At 50.3% G+C, this 18,615-nt stretch overlaps 7 protein-coding genes across 7 annotated transcripts; 5 read left to right on the top strand and 2 right to left on the bottom strand.

The window, feature by feature from the left end:
- Positions 1-107: 107 nt before the first annotated feature.
- P170DRAFT_433885 (amino acid transporter) lies at positions 108-2,078 on the top strand. Its single transcript, XM_024848598.1, has 4 exons — positions 108-454; positions 511-1,022; positions 1,069-1,230; positions 1,280-2,078. The coding sequence occupies exons 1-4, from the start codon at positions 127-129 to the stop codon at positions 1,856-1,858; spliced, it is 1,581 nt and encodes a 526-aa protein (XP_024707290.1). The 5' UTR covers positions 108-126; the 3' UTR covers positions 1,859-2,078.
- Positions 2,079-2,160: 82 nt separating this feature from the next.
- P170DRAFT_401781 (purine and uridine phosphorylase) lies at positions 2,161-4,048 on the top strand. Its single transcript, XM_024846388.1, has 2 exons — positions 2,161-3,242; positions 3,304-4,048. Exons 1-2 carry the CDS (start codon positions 2,249-2,251, stop codon positions 3,993-3,995), a joined length of 1,686 nt encoding a protein of 561 aa, XP_024707289.1. The 5' UTR covers positions 2,161-2,248; the 3' UTR covers positions 3,996-4,048.
- Positions 4,049-4,212: 164 nt separating this feature from the next.
- P170DRAFT_433883 (uncharacterized protein) lies at positions 4,213-4,682 on the bottom strand. The gene has a single exon (XM_024848597.1). It carries the CDS (start codon positions 4,655-4,657, stop codon positions 4,262-4,264), a length of 396 nt encoding a protein of 131 aa, XP_024707288.1. The 5' UTR covers positions 4,658-4,682; the 3' UTR covers positions 4,213-4,261.
- Positions 4,683-6,454: 1,772 nt separating this feature from the next.
- On the top strand, positions 6,455-7,140 carry P170DRAFT_471900 (uncharacterized protein; the record flags this gene model as incomplete). Its single annotated transcript, XM_024852881.1, has 2 exons — positions 6,455-6,776; positions 6,845-7,140. The coding sequence occupies 2 exons, from the start codon at positions 6,455-6,457 to the stop codon at positions 7,138-7,140; spliced, it is 618 nt and encodes a 205-aa protein (XP_024707287.1).
- A 1,054-nt stretch (positions 7,141-8,194) lies between these two features.
- On the top strand, positions 8,195-12,320 carry P170DRAFT_350383 (putative nicotinamide nucleotide transhydrogenase; the record flags this gene model as incomplete). Its single annotated transcript, XM_024843797.1, has 19 exons — positions 8,195-8,291; positions 8,366-8,919; positions 8,948-9,060; positions 9,109-9,112; positions 9,161-9,223; positions 9,273-9,533; positions 9,582-9,699; positions 9,746-10,195; positions 10,242-10,394; positions 10,439-10,579; positions 10,624-10,785; positions 10,833-11,003; positions 11,049-11,303; positions 11,347-11,480; positions 11,526-11,672; positions 11,716-11,884; positions 11,930-12,118; positions 12,164-12,238; positions 12,289-12,320. 19 exons carry the CDS (start codon positions 8,195-8,197, stop codon positions 12,318-12,320), a joined length of 3,288 nt encoding a protein of 1,095 aa, XP_024707286.1.
- A 3,078-nt stretch (positions 12,321-15,398) lies between these two features.
- Positions 15,399-17,717, bottom strand: P170DRAFT_433880 (uncharacterized protein). Its single transcript, XM_024848596.1, has one exon. It carries the CDS (start codon positions 17,256-17,258, stop codon positions 15,750-15,752), a length of 1,509 nt encoding a protein of 502 aa, XP_024707285.1. The 5' UTR covers positions 17,259-17,717; the 3' UTR covers positions 15,399-15,749.
- Positions 17,366-17,737, top strand: P170DRAFT_94956 (uncharacterized protein). Its single transcript, XM_024855447.1, has one exon. The coding sequence runs from the start codon at positions 17,473-17,475 to the stop codon at positions 17,686-17,688; it is 216 nt and encodes a 71-aa protein (XP_024707284.1). The 5' UTR covers positions 17,366-17,472; the 3' UTR covers positions 17,689-17,737.
- Positions 17,738-18,615: the final 878 nt, after the last annotated feature.

Genomic DNA, 18,615 nt, shown 5'->3' with positions numbered 1-18,615 from the left:
TCCGGCGGTGCATGCGGGGAACCCGTGATGTGATGCGATGCCGATGGCGTGATTCGCTGACCGACTCCCCTCGCGGTCCTTCTTCTTTGTTTCCTCCTCTTCCTTAACGTCACTTTCCACAAAGCCATGTCGGTTACTCGAACACCATCCGATTATGAAGCCGAACGGCCCCTCCTGGACGGGGGCGCAGAGCCCGAATACGGCGCTGCCTCCGAGCCGGGGTCTACCCGACCGGCCGAGCGTCGCTCGTTCGCACGCAACCTAGGGACCATCGAAGCATTCGGGATTGTCATCAGTATTGTTATTGGAAGCGGCGTCTTCACTTCGCCTGGGGCCATCGATACTAATGTTCCGTCGCCTGGAGCGGCGCTCATTGTGTGGCTGGTTGGCGGCATTCTGGCTTGGACGGGAGCCAGTACCATGGCGGAGCTGGGGACTGCAATTCCGGGTGAAGGTTTGTGATGCCATCTAATTCAATTTTTATTGAGCCAAGTTCTCACTCGCCTACAGGAGGAGTACAGCCTTATCTGCAATACATCTTCGGCGATGTGTTTGGGTTCTTGGCCGCGTGGACATGGATCGTGGCGGTGATGCCCGCAACACTCGCGATCTTGAGCATTGTTTTTGTCGAGAGTATTTTCTCAGCAGCCGGTGTTACCGACCAAGCTGGCAGTATTGGCCATAAACTTTTGTCCATCCTAGTCCTGGTAGCTGTCAGTGTGGCCAACTCGATTAGCACCAAGGTCAGTACGCGACTGAATGGCTTCTTCGTCACAACCAAATTTGTCGCAATCGCAGGAATCGTGATAGCCGGGCTTGTTGTTGTGATTCTTCAGGTGTCGGGAATCAATCGCGATGCCGGACCAAGGGATTGGCACACCAAACCTTGGTTTGGTTTCCGGGACACAATAACTCCCGACGGAAGCCTGATTGACTGGAGCCAATTGCACGGATGGGAAATCTTGGGCCACTACTCAGCGGCGCTTTATGGCGCTCTGTGGGCGTATTCTGGTTGGGATAAGGTATGTTATCCAATAATCTGAACGGAACTCCAGCCAACGTATGAAGGCAATTTATGTTTCTGCGGAATTATCTGCACCTGCTCGTCAACTCCCGTTGGCTATCAACACCGCAGTTCCTATCATCATTCTTTGTTTCATCGCGGCGAATGCTGCGTATTACATCCTTCTCCCGTGGAACGTTGTGTCGACGACCGATAGTGTGGCAGTGGTAAGTCTTCGCGTCCATCAATGGGAAGAAATCTATGCTGATATCCTAGACCGCCATCACACTTCTTCTGGGTCGTGGATTTGGGATCCTAGCTGCAATCACAATCTGCCTTGTTGTTGCAGGTTCTCTACTCGGGAACTCCTTCGTGGCTGGTCGCATGGTTGTGGCGGCCGCAAACCTGAACTGGCTTCCCCGATTTCTCGGTTTCATTGGACATATTGGCGCCAAGCCAAATGATTCAAGCAACGACTCATCCTCTGAGACTTCAGCTTCTCGCAAATCCGATGCACCAATCAATGCTATCATCTTGTCCACGGGCCTCCCGATTCTTTACATTCTATTTGGTAACTTCCGAGCCCTGCTGACGTTCAACGGGCTAGGCGAGTACTCTTTCTTCTTCCTGACCGTGCTAGGAGCGATTATTCTGCGCTTCAGAGAGCCAGAGCTTCGCCGTCCTTATAAGCCATTTATTTTGATCCCGGCTATTTTTGCCGTGGTTAGTGGTTTTGTTGTCGTTCGGGGCGCTGTTTTCGCGTCATTGCCGGCGGTCATTTTGATTGTGGTTTGGCTTCTTGGTTTTGGTTTCTACTATGGCTCGAGGAGATGGAGAGAGTCTAGAGACGCATAATCATCTTTAGAGCGATAGAATAGCTTCGTTTATCGTTCGTGCAGCAACAGTTTGGGAATCTGCTTGATGGCATTTATGCGTACATTCGATGAGACGTCTACCAAGACAAAAGACAGGCACTTTGGAGAGACTGGTTTATTTTTAGTATGCTGATTATTATCTATATGTATATTCAACTCAAATAGTCTTGAAAAGAAGAGCATTCAGACACGAGAATTATGTCTTGGGGCTAGTTTTAGGCGCCAATGGCATACCCCTCTTTTCTGGGATGATCGCCCCGTCATCTTTAGCGCCTTTCCCATGTTCTTACCCACAGTTACATGGATTGGATCTTCTGGGGACGCATTTGAAATAAAGTATTTATATTTTCTTTGACTTGGTGTTTATCGAATGACTCATACACTACCTCAACTCGACAATGCAGAGTACACCGTCGGATGGATCACGGCTTTGCCGCATGAGAGGATTGCCGCAGAAGTGATGCTTGACAGAAGGCATGCGCCACCGCAGTATATACACCCTCATGACCACAACACCTACACTCTGGGTTCTATCGCTGGTCCGAATGGGAATCATAATATAGTCATCTTCAGCTTTCCGCCTGATTGGTATGGGACCACCCCGGCCGCCCTATATGCCACCCAGATGCTGCTCAGCTTTCCATCGATTAAATTCGGGCTTATGGTTGGAATTGGCGGGGGCATTCCAAGTGAACGAATTGATATCCGACTGGGCGACGTTGCAGTTAGCAGACCCGAAGGCATTTACGGAGGAGTGAGACAATATGACCGTGGAGAAAGGACTGCATCAGGTTTTGAAGAGTGTGGCGCCTTGAGTCCCCCACCTAGGATTCTCCTCAACGCTATGGTAGCACTACAAAGCAAACACATGATAACTGGAAGCGCAACACCCAATATATTGGCCGCGGTGTATGAGGCCAATCCGCTGATGGTCCGCCCGAGCAAGGGATACAGCTATGCGTATCCCGGAACGAAGTACGACCGACTATTCTGTTCGTCTTATGAACATCCGCCGGGCAGAGATGACTGTACTGCGTGTGGCGGAACGTATGAAGTGAAGCGGCCCGAAAGACCAGATAATGCTCCTTCTATCCACCATGGCACAATTGCCTCTGGAAACATGGTCATCAAAGACGCACGAACTCGGGACTTGCTCGCCAAAAATTGCATTTGTTACGAGATGGAAGCAGCAGGGCTGATGAACACCATTCCTTCTCTCGTCATTCGAGGGATATGCGACTATTCTGACTCGCATAAGAACGACCGATGGCAAAATTATGCGGCAATCGTCGCCGCTGCGTATGCAAAGGAGCTTCTTCAAATTACGGGCTGCTACAATGCTCCGAGATTGGACGCTCGTCATGGTATGCGTAACTATCAGCCCCTTAGTCTGCATCTGTTCTTGTTCGCTAACATCAACGAAAGTTATGTCATCTTCGCCTTCTTCACTGGCTGCTTCGTCACTTGCCACTACTATAAACGTGGACACAATGATGTCAAGAACCATGTTCGCAGACTTGAAGCTAGACAAGTTCTCTCGGAAGATTATTGATTGGCTTAATCCTCCTGATCCTTCTACAAATTCTCACAATTCCAAAGCTGTTAGGAATTCAGAAACTGGGATTTCGTTTTTAAAGAGCAAAGTATTCCAAGAATGGAAATTCGGGGTGTGTCGGCATCTATGGCTCCACGCGAAAGCGGGAAGTGGAAAGACAGGTCTCGCATCAACAATCATTGAGCAACTTCTGCTTGAGAGAAGCCCCTTTCACGTGGCTCTTTACTTCTTCTTTAATTTCCATAACACTGGTATGCGGACTCTTGAGGACTTCATATGCTCGCTTGTCGCACAAATATATTGTCAGTGTGAGAGTTCTCGAAAGGAGCTTGACGAACTATGGGAGAAATGTGGAAACGGCTCATATGGACCGGGACTCAAAAAGCTATTAGGAACGTTTCAACTGATGGTGCGCCATCTTGAGAGTGTTAGGGTTGTCATAGACGGCCTAGATGAATGTCAATCCAGGAGGGAGTTGCTCTTATGGATTAGGGAAGTTGCATTGTCTGAGGCTATCAATCTACAGTTTCTCATAACCAGTCGGAAAAAGGAGGATATTTAAGTCTTTTGGAAGTTCAAACATTATATAACTTGATTTCAACACAGCAAAGTGCCATGAATAATGATATGGGCTTATACATCCGACCAAATTCGAAACAAAAACGATTTCACGATGCGACGCGTGCAAAAACATGTACCTATACGGCACCTGCTCCTCTACCAATCTAAGTGCTGACACAACCAGGAAAATATGAAACCAAATTCAAACACTATGCTATGTACAAAATACATTCATCTACTACATGGCAGTCCCAAGTACTCGACCACTCATTTCTTCTCAAACGCATGCTCAATCCTGCCCTCGTCCGCGGTATGATTATACGGCCGATCATATCGATGCTCCATCTCCTCGTTATGCCGCCTCACATCCTCCGGTAGATCCTCGTGTCGCTTTCCCTCCATATCAGCGAGATTGGACTGTCTGCCGTCCCGCAGCGTGGGGTGGGCATTGTTGGACGGCATCGGGTGGTTGGGGGTATTTTCACGGTCGCATTCTTCTTGCGGATCGTGCTCGTTGGCCTGCGAGAATTTCTGCGCGGTATCGTGAACGTGCGCGCGTTGGGTGGAGAGATTAAGGTTGATTGAATTGCGACCGAGAGGAATGGGGGAGATTGGCATCCGTAGACGGGGTGGGATTCGGAGGAAGGGGCGCATAGTACTCATTGTTTTTTGGTATTGAGAGTGAGAGATTGGTTTGGTTTTAGGTCACCAAATTTTGAACGGGCAGGGGGTTAAAAAGTAAAAAAGTACTTGGCAAGATCGGATGATGAGATTCCTTCCAGGGGGGATCTACAAAATCCGGTTTCCAGATCTTCCCCGTACTCGGGGCCCGTTGGCAATGACGACCCTGATGTCATAGCTGTGGGTTCCTGGACCGAGCTTGATCTACCTGGAATCTAAATCGACGCCCTATGATAAATCGTATAGCAGATGGCCAAGTAGAAACGCTTGAAGTTAAGCATTTTAAAAAATTGGGCTTGCTACGCCAGGTCTTGTTACTGGCCGCTCTCCTGCTAAAGTCCCAGATAATGCTCTAATGTTATCTGCAACACTTCCTCCTTAGTTGTTTCCTTGACTGCTTTCATTTATCTGGTTCTTACTCCCCCCTGGTGCACGTTATTTGCTTCAACCCACGACTTTACTAACAATATTAGCGTCCGATTCTCTCAAGTACTCCCTCCTTCTCCAACAATCACTCTCAAATATGTCTCTTCCCAACATGGCAAGGTCTTTTTCATCACCCGCGCCACTTCAGGCATCGGTCTCGAACTTGACAAAATACTCCACGCCAAAAGTGCGAGGGTCGATATAGACGATCGCTCCGCGGATGACAGCACCCTGGCAATCGAGTGCATTCGACACGCTATACCCCATAGCGACGGTACTCTCGAGTTCCTCTCGGTGCCGTCGTTACACAGAGCAAGGATCAGGCCCCGGGCTCTGTCCGTGTCACCTGGGCCAGCAGCCAAGTGACCAAATTACCCTTTCCGCCACGTCCAAGATCGGAAGTTTTCGCCAGATTTGATGACGGAGAATAATGGGGCTTATTAGGTACACTAGGGAAGGATTCATCATTATGTGGCGGACACCATGCTTCAGGCGATGAGATTGGAAGAGAAGGGTGGAACTAGGAGAACCAAGGGGTTCTGGGTGTTTTTTTGAAGAAAGAACGAGGGATCATGGTGACATCTGGCTTAATGGCTTCATCTGTCTACGGCAGGGGGCATTGCAAGATGTTTCGACTATCTATAGATTGCTCTAGTTGTTTTCTCTGCTTTTAATTCATTCTCGATAATAGTACAGAGTACAGCCTGCACATGTGAAATGGGGCGCATTTGAACCCTCGATCATCAGTCGATCTGATCCTTCGTTGTCTAGAATTGCATGGAACAGTACTTTATACGATGTTGGTCCTTCTGAGATAGTTTATTGGAGGCTAATCGAAAGACAGGTGTCGATCATTACGAATGCAGCATGGCGATCCTTGTCAGGTTTAAAGTAGCAGTACTACTGTAGAAACACCAACAGACAGGATCTGCTACCAGACGGTTGGGTTTCTTTCATCAGGCACACTCCCCAGTTTATATTCTGGCACGGTGTTCAGATACAATTCAAATTTATATGCTTAGCTCTGAAGATCTTCGTATTAAACTCGGTCAAAATAGGCTACACGATTTGAATGAGAGCGAGAACGAAAGGCTGCAGCCTCCAAGCGATCATGTCTCGCCCCCAAGGCTAACATGATGGGTCTCCTTCTAACCAACAACATCCCGATCCAGAACATTTATTTGTCCTGATTTAGGGACATGTCAGATCGTAATTTTATGTTTACGACAGGATTAGGACGGTCCACTGATCGGCTTTTTAAGGCTCTTGTTATGTTTGGGGCATTGCCAACAATTAGGAGTATGTGATCTTCCAGCCCACGACGATATAAATATTGGGCATGGCACCCGTACCATGACCAATTCATCAGAATCAGTCAATTATCGCTTTCCAAATACCATGCAGCTTGCCACATCTCTCACCGCGGCGCTTTCTACTGCCGGAGTCGGCCCTGCCGTTGCCTTCAACCCCAGTACTGTCGTCGCCAGCTCCTCATCTACCCCCAGCCCCTCTATTACCCCAGCCAGTACATCGGCCATCGCCTCTGACATGAGCGTCACTATGATCAAAACGAAGGAAGGGGAATGCTTCCTCGAGTTCGAGAATGTTCTCGGCTGCACCGGACGCAGCGAGCTCATTGGCGACTATGACGACGAAACCGGGTGCGTCCCGGCCGGTAAGTCATCTTTTATCCTAGCGAGCATTACTCTTCTATACCCTTGGGCCAAATATTAACTCGCACAGGGATCGCCGAGCCTATCGTCGGCGACATCTGCGGCAACCACGTGACCTTTTACCCTGTGCACGACAACTACATCTACGTCGAGCAGGCAGATCAGAACATGGAGGTGCAGTCCGGCGACGTATACTACAGCAACGGTACCAACTGGATTGGCCATCAGCTGGGTCTTTCCCCTGGGTGCAGCTTCAGGGCTTCGGGCCAAGCTATCGTCGGTCCGCAGGAATGGTGTTTGCCTGAAAACGATGGTTATTCGAGAGTTCCGGATGTGCCTTCGTATCAGCCCACGAGCGCCGTATAAACGTTGGTTGATCCGATTTGGGCTTGTATATATTGAAGATTGTTGGTGGGTTTTGGGTTGTTTGGGAGCAGGGATAGCCTAGATCATTATGTATTGTACATGGGTGTTCGAAATATAAATAGAAAACCAAATTGGGTGTGTGAAATGAAATGGAAGGCAAAGAAAAATAAAATGAATAAATAAAATGAAATATAGGGAGGACAGAAAAAGGAAATATGTACTGCATCTAATACGAAGCCTCGAAATGATTCACAAGGCAGTGCAGACGCATTAGCCCTGCGAATACAGGGGTCTGCAGGGTAGGAATGCAGTGTTGAACACACCCATAAGGGCTGCTCATTTCTGCAGCTGATGCGACCAACCCATCAGCCGTGCGACGTATACCTACTCATACTCTGCGGTCTGGAATAACAGCTTCTAGAACGGCGGCCTGACATTCCAGGTTGTCGTCCATGGGTCATCACCTGATTGACCCGGGAGGAAAAGAGAAACAGAAGAAAAAAAACGCAGTCCTCGTCATCATCGCATCCCCCACGATGCCACATCCCATCCATCCTCATCCCTGGAGCTGACGATCACTGCCCGACGCCAAGCACCGCAGCTCCTTCTCCATGCTTTGACGCTTATCCACCCCCACACTTCCCCTCATTTCGCTGTCTTGGTCACATTGCTGGCGGCACCGTTCCATCCGATCGCGCCGCATTCCCCTGCTTTCATTGATCGTGATTGACTCGTGGAAGATCATCACCCCTTGTTGGCTTCGGAATGACTCTGTCCGTTTCCCCTCTCTTTCCATTTGGCTCCGCGCAGGGACAACACCGCGTTAGCCTTGGTACCTATTTCGTTTCCCCCTCTTTATAGATCGGGTATCCATCATCTGATCATTTGGTTCTCCTCTTCGTGGTCTTCCTTCGACCGCGCCGTTAGTAACAATCCAGAGTCTCTGATGTGGTCTGTCGCCAAAGGTCAACTCTCGAACTCCTTGGAGATTGAAGGTCTATTGGAATGAGGTTTCTATTCAAGACCTGATAGTTCTGTGTTGTTTGGTTCAGCCATGAGTGCGCCGCTCTTCCTGCGGTCGGCGCTGGGAGCGTGTCGAGCGGCTCCCGGCGCCCACTCAGGGAGATCCCTTCTTTCTATTAAACCTCCAGGTAAGTGGATTCTACGCTTTAGCTCTGGAGCAACAATCCCCAGGTTCCACTAACCTTAATCACCGGGTGATTAGTGACTCAGCTTCAACTGCCGTATCTGGCAAGTCAGCGCAACCGCGAAACGTCCTCTCTTTTGAGCTGGCTCACAATTGCCAAAAGGCACGCGAGCAGCTCATCTGCTCCTTCGCCGGTTCCCGTCGTCCCCTACTCTGCTCTCACCGTCGGCGTGCCTCGAGAGACGTACCCGCACGAACGTCGCGTCGCGCTTACTCCTCAGAATGTCGCTCTGCTGCGCAAGAAGGGTTTCTCGCGCGTTCTGGTTGAGCGTGGAGCTGGCGAGGAAGCCCAGTTGCTTGATAACGCGTACGAAGCGGCTGGAGCGACCTTGGTCGAATCATCCGCTATCTGGTCCGAAAGTGATATCGTCTTGAAAGTCCGCAGTCCACGACAGGATGGCCCGGTCAACGAAGTCAATGCGCTCCGTCAAGGAACTACCGTCGTCTCGTTTTTGTATCCCGCTCAGAATAAGCCGCTAGTGGAAACCCTTGCGTCGCGTGGTGTCACCGCGTTTGCGATGGATATGGTACCGCGGATCTCCCGTGCCCAGACATTTGATGCGTTGAGGCAGGTTTCACAGCACCATCGCAAGCAAACAGTTACTAATTTTGGTTTTATGCAGCTCCATGGCCAACATTGCCGGATACAAAGCTGTTCTAGAAGCCTCGAACCATTTTGGCCGTTTTCTGACGGGCCAAGTAACTGCTGCTGGGTGAGCTAATCCTTCTGGTTTGCAGAGCTATGCTAATTGAGTGTCTAGCAAGGTTGTGACTCTATCAGCATGACTGGTTTCTACTAACAGAGTTTTTTAGATACCCCCCAGTAAAGTCTTAGTTATTGGAGCTGGTGTAGCCGGTCTGAGTGCCATTGCTTCGGTAGGTCGATCTCTGTAGATTCTTAACGCTGTACCAACCTCTCTTCCAGGCTCGTCGACTAGGCGCGATCGTTCGTGGCTTTGATACCCGTCCCGCAGTTCGTGAGCAAGTCCAGTCTTTAGGCGCCGAATTCATCGAAGTAGACATGCAGGAAGATGGTTCTGGACAGGGTGGATATGCCAAGGAAATGTCCAAGGAATTCATCGAAGCGGAAATGAAGCTTTTTATGGAACAAGCCCGTGAGGTGGACATCATCATCACTACCGCACTGATTCCAGGCAAGCCTGCCCCGAAGCTTATCACCAAAGAGGTATGTTTTTCTGGTCGCTTAAGTGTCAGCTCGCTCATACAAAGTTAGATGATTGCTGCCATGAAACCTGGATCTGTTGTCGTCGACCTTGCAGCAGAAGCCGGTGGCAACTGCGAAGCGACCATCCCCGGACAATTGACAACCTACAAAGATGTAACCGTCATTGGTATGTTGACTCTACAATATCAAGGGTTGCACGCTAATTAGATCAGGATACACCGATTTTCCGTCCCGTCTACCCACTCAGTCCTCTACTCTATACTCCAACAACGTCACCAAGTATCTTCTGTCAATGGCACCACAGGAAAAGTCATTTGGCATTGATCTTAACGACGAAGTGGTACGCGGCTCTATCGTCACGCTTAATGGTGAAATACTGCCTCCGGCACCTCGTTCAGCCCCTCCCCCTGCGCCGAAAATAGAAGCAGCTCCGGCGAAGGAACAAGCGGTAGCCCTGACTCCTTGGCAAAAAGCGACACGAGATGTGACGACAGTGACAGCTAGCTTGGGCTCCGCCCTTGCTCTAGGCAAAGCGACAGGTCCTGTGTTTATGAGCAACATGATGGCATTCGGTCTTGCTGGTCTCGTTGGCTACCGTGCTGTGTGGGGAGTTGCGCCGGCGCTTCATTCCCCTCTGATGAGCGTCACCAATGCGATCTCGGGTAGGTTTTCTCTGCAGCTCGGTATTTCAGCGCTCATGTTATCTAGGTATGGTCGGTATCGGCGGTTTCTTCATCATGGGTGGCGGATATGTTCCCACCACGATTCCAGAGTATCTTGGAGCAGCGTCGGTGCTGCTGGCATTTATGAATGTATCGGGAGGGTTCGTTGTGACGAAGCGCATGTTGGACATGTTCAAACGTAAGAATTTTGGTTCATTTCTCTTCACCTGCTGACTCTTTCAGGCCCAACCGATCCCCCTGAATACCCCTGGCTTTATGCGATACCCGCCGTGGTTTTCGGTGGAGGCTTCCTCGCCGCTGCTAGTACCGGAATGGCTGGTCTAGTACAGGCCGGGTATCTCGTCAGTAGTTTGCTGTGCATGGGTAAGTATCACAATCCGTTTGAAGACCGGTGGCTAAGATAACAGGCTCTATTTCCGGTCTTGCGTCGCAGCAGACCGCCCGACGAGGGAACATCCTCGGTATTCTGGGTGTAGCATCTGGAATTCTGGCTTCTCTTGCGGCAGCAGGTTTTTCGCCCGAGACCTTAACTCAATTTGGTGCCGTTGCTGGGCTGGGCTCACTTGTTGGTAAGTTCGATGAACCAGAGTATAAGAAGGTTTCTCATTTCCTACAGGAGCATTGATCGGACGCCGCATCACACCAACCGGGCTCCCTCAGACTGTCGCGGCCCTCCACTCGGTAGTCGGATTGGCTGCTGTTCTTACAAGCATCGGCAGTGTCCTGGCTGATATCGGTCACATTTCAACGCTACACCTGGTGACAGCCTACTTTGGTGTTCTAATCGGTAAGTTAGCTGCATTAGTGGGCGCATTAATACTAACAGTCATAGGTGGCGTTACTTTCACTGGCTCGATTGTGGCTTTCATGAAACTGGCAGGTCGGATGTCGTCGCGGCCAACTATCCTCCCCGGTCGACACTTGATCAATTCGACCTTACTCGGCAGCAATATAGCCACCATGGGTGCTTTTGTTACCATGGCACCGGCGTCTCCAGCCATTGCAGCTACGTGCTTGGGAGCGAACACAGCGCTCAGTTTTCTGAAGGGTTATACTACGACAGCTGCTATTGGCGGAGCTGACATGCGTAAGTTACCATCCTGTTGACAAGCTTGCGCTGACAACTGTAGCTGTTGTAATCACGGTTCTCAATGCGTACTCGGGGTTTGCCCTGGTCGCTGAAGGACTCATGCTCAACAACCCCCTCCTGACGAGTGTCGGTTCTTTGATTGGAGTTAGCGGTTCCATTCTGTCGTATATCATGGTAAGTTTGTCGAGCCTTGCCATAGTTCCATGCTAATTCAAGCAGTGTGTCGCCATGAACCGATCCATCACCAATGTTCTGTTCGGTGGAATTGCAGCACCGCAGCAAGCAAAGAAGATCGAGGGTGAAGTCACGCAGGCTACTGTTGATGATACTGTCGAAGTGCTTTCGAACGCGGAGAACGTCGTCATTGTATGTTAACCCTCGCTGTTCATACGTGTGCTAACCCGCATAGGTTGTCGGATACGGCATGGCAGTAGCCAAAGCGCAGTACGCTCTCGCCGAGATAGTACACATGCTGCGCGCCAAGGGCATTAACGTCCGTTTTGCTATCCACCCGGTTGCCGGACGAATGCCGGGACAGTGCAATGTGCTGCTCGCGGAGGCGTCGGTTCCTTATGACAGTAAGCCATCATCCATCGGATCAAGGATAAAGCTAATCAGTGCAGTTGTTTTGGAAATGGACGAGATTAACGACGACTTTTCCGACACGGACGTGACCTTGGTAATTGGCGCCAACGACACCGTCAACCCCATCGCCTTGGAGCCGGACTCGCCTATCTCAGGCATGCCCGTGCTGCAGGCATGGAAGAGCAAGGAGGTAATCGTGATGAAGCGGGGAATGTCCAGCGGATATGGTGAGTTCCATCACCCAGTCATCAAGTAGATATTAATGAGACCAGCCGACGTACCGAACCCGATGTTCTACATGCCCGGAACAAAGATGTTGTTTGGCGATGCGAAGACCTCATGCGATGGTAAGCCACTGCGATTAGATATAGATATGGTCAATTCTAACTCTTTCTAGCCATCAAAGCGAGTCTCGAAGCGCGTACATAGGCTGGTTGCTTCTTCTTTTCTTCTTTTATTTCCATTCTCATTCTTTCCTTCGCTTTACGTATCATTGAGCAGGCGGTCTCTAGTAACGTCCAATAGAGGCATACACTTAAATTGCGTCCTATAGCTCATCAATTAGATGTCGTTAGCATCGCTTCTTAACTCTGGTTCAGTAACTGTCAGTTATGGCCCACAAAAATTCAACGACAAAAACAAGAGCAAACGAGAAACAAGGCACCATTACAGCCCATCTAGTGAAATTGAAAGAAAAGCAAAAGACGAGGAGATGGAATCCATTTCCAAGGTCCTCGACTCGCGTATCCAGAATCACGCTTCAATCCGAACCGAACCCACCCGACCTCGCTTAGACGCCGTCCGGGTGCCGAGTGCCATCCACAACTTGGTTAGCAACCAAGTAATCCAACCAATGAACCGCTCACCGATTATTACACCTCGACACGAACCTCAGCACTTGAATCATGAACCATGGAGCATGTCAATTCCTCCATGCCCGTCTAGCGTACGTCTGTGTCGCGTCAGTGCCGGCTCGGCATTTATCAGATCAGATCTATCCGATCGATCCAGATCTGATCCACAGCAGCCGGTCAAGCAACATGAAGGAGAAAGGCGCAGCTGAAGGTAACTTCGCTTCGCATCGCTTAATCCTATACCAGGTCGTCTTTCTCCATATCGTATCTCACTCTCGAGAAATCTACCAGCTCAGCTCAGCTCGCTTAACTCTAAGTCTGCCATCATGCCATCCTCCGTATATTACTAGCTGCTCTACGCAGATCTTCTACAACCGAAGACCTTGACGGTGTACTCATTACTAATGTGATCATGGCAGCTGACAGGCGACGCTTAGTGCGTTTAGTTCATCGGCTCATGCCGCCAGTCGGGTTGTCCGGACGTCCGATAGTCATTTCAAGGTAAGGCAATTTCGATCGATCGTGATAGGTTAGGTCAATGTCGATGGTATCGTACGACTCCTCCGTGTACTATATTATACTGTACTCGGTAGAAAACTAGAATAGGAGTGTCCACCGGGTCAGGCTGGTGAGCCTTTGGGATTCGAGATGAAGTAGATATTTACGACGTACTCTTGAGGATAGGATAGATTAAATTAGACCGTCTCAATACACCTGCTGCAGAGTCCTGCAGAGTAGGTAATATCTTTCATCTTTCACTTTTCAGTTTCACCCCTGGACCTCCTCCGCCAGGTACACTTAGCGTTACATCCATGGATGCTATGTATGTACCGTGCCGAATACCCACACTCCACCTCCATCTTCATCTCCCACCCACTAGGGAGTATGGCACGGGACTTCCATATCTACCGACTTCAGTCCCACCGACCAAGTTTGATAGGGATTAATTTATTTGTCAGGGGAAAGCTGAATGACCCGTTAATATACAGACAATATCGAGATATTAAATCCCAGTTCCGGGTCGATCTTATCCGGATTTTGTTTCCTCTGCAGGTGGTTAATTTGTAGCCCGTGTCTGTACCACTCTGTGGGCAGGCTCCTGTAATCTGGAGTACTGTACGTACGGCGTAAAGGGTGTTCAATTAAAGTATGTCGAGGACTTAAGGAGGATGGTTGGGTTTTCTTGATTTAGGTATGCTTTGGGATAGATATGTATGCGCGGTACATACTCTGTTACTTCAACCACCAACGAAACTGGAATACATCAAGACAGTTAACGGTCGTTGAAACACCCTCAAACGAAAATCATCAATCGACAGTAAATCATGCGGCTCAAAACGAACGCACAGTCAGAAAAAATCTGACAGAAAAAAAAAAACCACCCCATCAACACGAGTCAGAGACCCGCTCATACGGGAGAAAGTCTCCGACACTGAAGCACCCAACCACCTAAGAACACAGCCTGCCACCACTCAAGTGGGTAATACTAATGTGTTAATAACGGAGTATATTTCCCGTCCAGCTCAGACACGCCGCAGTCGCCACGTCCAGCTGAACCACCCCATAGACGGATGGAACCTGGAACAGTGGAATCCGCAATCCGAATCACGATCGGGTCAAGGAAAGAGTGGAGCGCCGACACTCCCCCCTCTCCCCTGAAAACAATGGAAACTGGAAAGAAAAGAAAGGACTTGTGGACTGAAAATCAGGCACCCGAAACCTTGCCCGCGGACGTCGACAAATCAGCGTCTCCCTGCAGGTCAAGATACGAGGTGAACCGTGGTTCACAGGCCGCACGGAGGAGATATCGCACGGACTCCGTCTGCTCCGTGCGTCGTTTCGATCGTTATGCGTGTCGTTCTCTGGATCGGGTTGTTTCATCTCCTTCCCCTTCCTGGGTACTCCATCCGTGTCGTTAAGGTAGGAGGAGCAGGGAGGAGGAGGTGGTTTCATCGCCTGATTCCCTTTCCAGAAGAGTTTGTTCGGGTCGGGTCAGCCAGGGTTAGGGTGTTCTAGAGACGGGATGGAAGAACCTACGAGAGTCATAGTCGTAGTCCATACTCCGTCCAGATGAAACAGGGAAGACACGGGCCGGGTGAATTAAGGTCTCTTACTTAGACCATATGGTCACTCTGTCGAAAATGCACCTCGGAAATCGGAATCGACCGTCAAACTCAATTCGCCTCAATATGAGGTCAGAACATGTGGAATTTAGGTTCTCACGGATGACTGCATATGGATGGCGCCATCTGATTATAATATTCAATATCGTTGTAGGGATTCTATTGATCTTACGAGGTATACGATGCCTTGATCTGTGCACGGTGGAATCATGTATAATCCTGTCTGTGGATCTCGGAGCTGTTCGGCGACAGGAACTACGCCCAACGCGGTATCGCATCTCTCCTAAGAACCGACTCCACCAAAACTCCATCCGGAGTTCACCGCGGGATATTAATCGAAATGAACCAATTAATTAGAATTCCCACTCCCGTCTCTGTCTACCCCAAACAGCCTACTGGACATCCCGCGTAATATCGAATCGAACCTACGGTGAACGGGAAAAGGAGTTCAACTTTCAAGTGTGCAGCGATCGCGCTGGCAGGGAATCATGTTTCCAATTTTCTGGGCCGCGCCAGAGTACCCAGTATCCAAGTCTATATAATACACGAAAAGAAAGTCCCGGCGGATCCACCATGGGATTAGACTCAATGCAATTGAGTAAAGGAGAGCGACAGAGCGGAACAATAATACCGTCTGTAGGAAAGAAAAAAAAATGAAAAAAGGAATGACCGGAATCCCATCCGATTGAACGCCGTAAGATCGCTGGACTCCGTAAACCAATTGCTCAAGACGACCAAATAAAAAAGAAAAGGAAAAAATAATAAAGAGGGAGGAATTGATAATAAAACAGTGCAAGCTTAAAGCTTGGACAGGTGCATGTCTGTCATGTCGATGACAGTCTGCAAGCGAAAAAAATTCGTAGCAGCGTCAGATAATAAGATTAGGCATTAGGCGATTTAAGAGTCGACTTTCTCTTCGCGCGCAGGAATCCCATGAAGCTTTTCGTCGTTTGCTCCGGGCTGTCCACCTTCGGTTCCTTGAACAGTCGCAGGCTCTTCTTGCGTTGCAGCTTGCGCTTGCCGTCGGTTTCGGCCACGTCGTTCGGATCCAGGCTGCGAAGGCTGTCCACTTCGGACCGCAGGCTGCTCGACGAGTACACGCTCGACGCGGTCGAGCTCTTCATGATGGAATTCCGGATCGGCAAGGGGTTGCGGCTGCTGTGGCTGGCCGGCACGCTGGACACGCTGTAGGACGAGCTGGAGCGATGACGGGTAAAGTTCGGGCCGGAGTAGTACTGGGACCCCGGACTAGGGGTCCGGGAAGGAGGCCGGCTGTTCTGCGGCGACATCGAATACTCGGAGCTAGCGGCGGATTGAGAGCAGGAGAAAGGTCGAGCGTGCGAGTTGTCGGGAGCGGGGAAAGTGGAGTGGTGTCGTCCGTGGAAGAAAGGAAAGTTGGCGCTGCGAATGCTCTGGATCGACGGGGGTCGTCGCAGAGACTCGGTGGGCGCACGAGACCGCGTCGTGGGGGTGAACGAGGACACCTTCTCGGAGATGGCGGTTTTCGGCCGCGAGAATGTCATCGAGCGGGCCCGCATCGAGAGCGTGCTGGACGGCTCGGGGGATTGCGTCAGCTGCGGCGTCGGGATATCGTACGACCCCTCGAGATCGGTGGTGTTCAGACGCAGTCCGCTCTTCCTCGACCGTGCCTCGCGGTTGAAACTGCCCAGGAACGGTTGCGACGAGGCGGCGGATTGGAGCGAGTAGACACCCTCCCCATCCCCGAAGGGTTTGCTGCTGCTGTCACTGGGTCGAAGGGGAGCTGACTTCAACGCAGGGGGCACCGAATTCTCCGAGGTGGGAGACGGTCCGGTCGGGCTAATTAGGATTATATTAGGTTTGGCGATGGGTTCCACGTAGGTGACCTGCTCAGCTACGAGCACGTCGGTATTATCATCGTCATCGGAATACACGGATGACGAGGAAGAACGCCTCGACAAGGCGGGAGACTCGGGCGGGACGTAGACATTAGGTTGCAGGAAGACGGGAGAGTGTAAGGGCGAGGTGGAATCGGGCGACGGCAGCTCGATGATCACGTCGTCATCGTGGTCGAAGATGTAGGAGTCGGCCACGAAGGTCGTGTTGCTGCTGCGCTTGACGGTATCCATCGACACGGGGCGAGAGGCCTTGGTGGTGGTGGTGGTGGACAACGGGGACAAGAGACAAGGATAGCCGGCCTTGTCCATGTTCAGTTCGGAGGGGTCAGCATTCGAGAGCTCGTCGGCACTGGCGTCGGAATCGCAAGCCTTGTAGGATTCCACGGGCGAGAAGGCGTTTTCCTGACCACCCAACTCTGGTTCGGAAATGTCCTCCTCGTCAGACTCGTATCGTCGGGGGAGAGGCTGCTGCTTGATGTAGGGGAGCGGAAGAGAATCGGCGGATTGATACATGACAGACCACTCAAATAAGCACCCGGTGCTTAAGGGCCAAGAAGGAATAGGGGGAAGAGGAGGGAGAGGGCAGAGGATGTCAGACAGGGCAGGTCGATCAAACAAATCAATTGCAAATCACGAGCAGGGCAGGGAATTAAAGGAAGCCGGGCGTTGGATGGGAGAGGTAAGCTGATGAGATGGCCCCCAGGTGAACCGGGGAATTCGATGCACTATGGGCAGGGAAGAGGGGGGCGAAAGGGTAGAAGGATGGAAGAAGAAGAGGCACGCAGATATGGTAGGAAAGGAACGAAAGCGTAATATAGGAAGATCCAAGCTTCGGCGGGGATCGAATGGCAAGGCGGTTTTCCCAGCAGCATTCTCGGCGGCCCACACGGGCTGGCATGGCCAGGAAGTGGAGCGCAGGGAGGAAGATGGCATGAACAAGTGACGGGAATGAAAGAGTCGAAGAGGAAAAACTAAAGATCGGCGTCATTCAACTGGAGACGGACGGACCACTTGGGTCGATCCACCGGGAACTTTTGTGTCAGGGACACGTGCTTTACTGTATCAGTTTACTGTTTTACTGTTTTACGAGTATTGATTTATCAGTCCTTACAGAGTCACCCTTGCATGGATTGAGCAGTTGTCTGGTAGGTGTACAGAGTAATACTATCTGACTACACAGGTGGACTCGGGAAGTGACGTATCAAGTCGCGGTCAGTGCATTCTTCTCCTGGTATGAAGTGTTGGAGTATAGGAAGGCAGAGTATCCAGGGGAAGCGTATCGATCGTCACGATACACTCTAACTGGTGTTTTCCTCCATACGACTCCGGAGTAGGAAGACGAATTGTTGGGGCCATGTGGATGACTCCCAGAATAGCTCTACGTAGTATTCCTGGTCCGAATGAGCATCTCTCCGCAGTATTGTATATATTGTATATTGTATGGATAATTGCCAATTCTCTCCTTGGGCGTTCTCATTTTCTCTGCGTAATAATGATTGCCACAAATCCCAGGCGATCCCGACAAGCGACCGAGAATCCGACGGGACGAACGGAGCGTTAAGCTGCGACTCCACCGGTGGATCCGATCTTTTTTTTTTTTCTTTTTGGTGTTTCTCATTTTTTTTCCTTTTATTTTATTTGATTTTTTTTTCTTTCCTTTTTTTTCCCTCGCAAGGCTGTGTTTGTGTCCTTCCTATTCAGTTCTCCATCCGACCCTCTACTTCTCCCGTCCACAGACTGATGCTCGATGCGAATTTCCTCAAATCCTCTGAGTCTCATCCATACCATTACGCAGTATTACTTGACTGAAAATTCTAATAGATTAAAATAATCAAAATGACCTCGCAGCGTCGCCAAGATGGCCGCCGCT

This window comes from Aspergillus steynii (assembly GCF_002849105.1).
Source record: "Aspergillus steynii IBT 23096 chromosome Unknown P170scaffold_2, whole genome shotgun sequence".
Lineage (NCBI taxonomy): Eukaryota > Fungi > Ascomycota > Eurotiomycetes > Eurotiales > Aspergillaceae > Aspergillus > Aspergillus steynii.
This window is presented reverse-complemented; position numbering and strand designations above follow the sequence as displayed.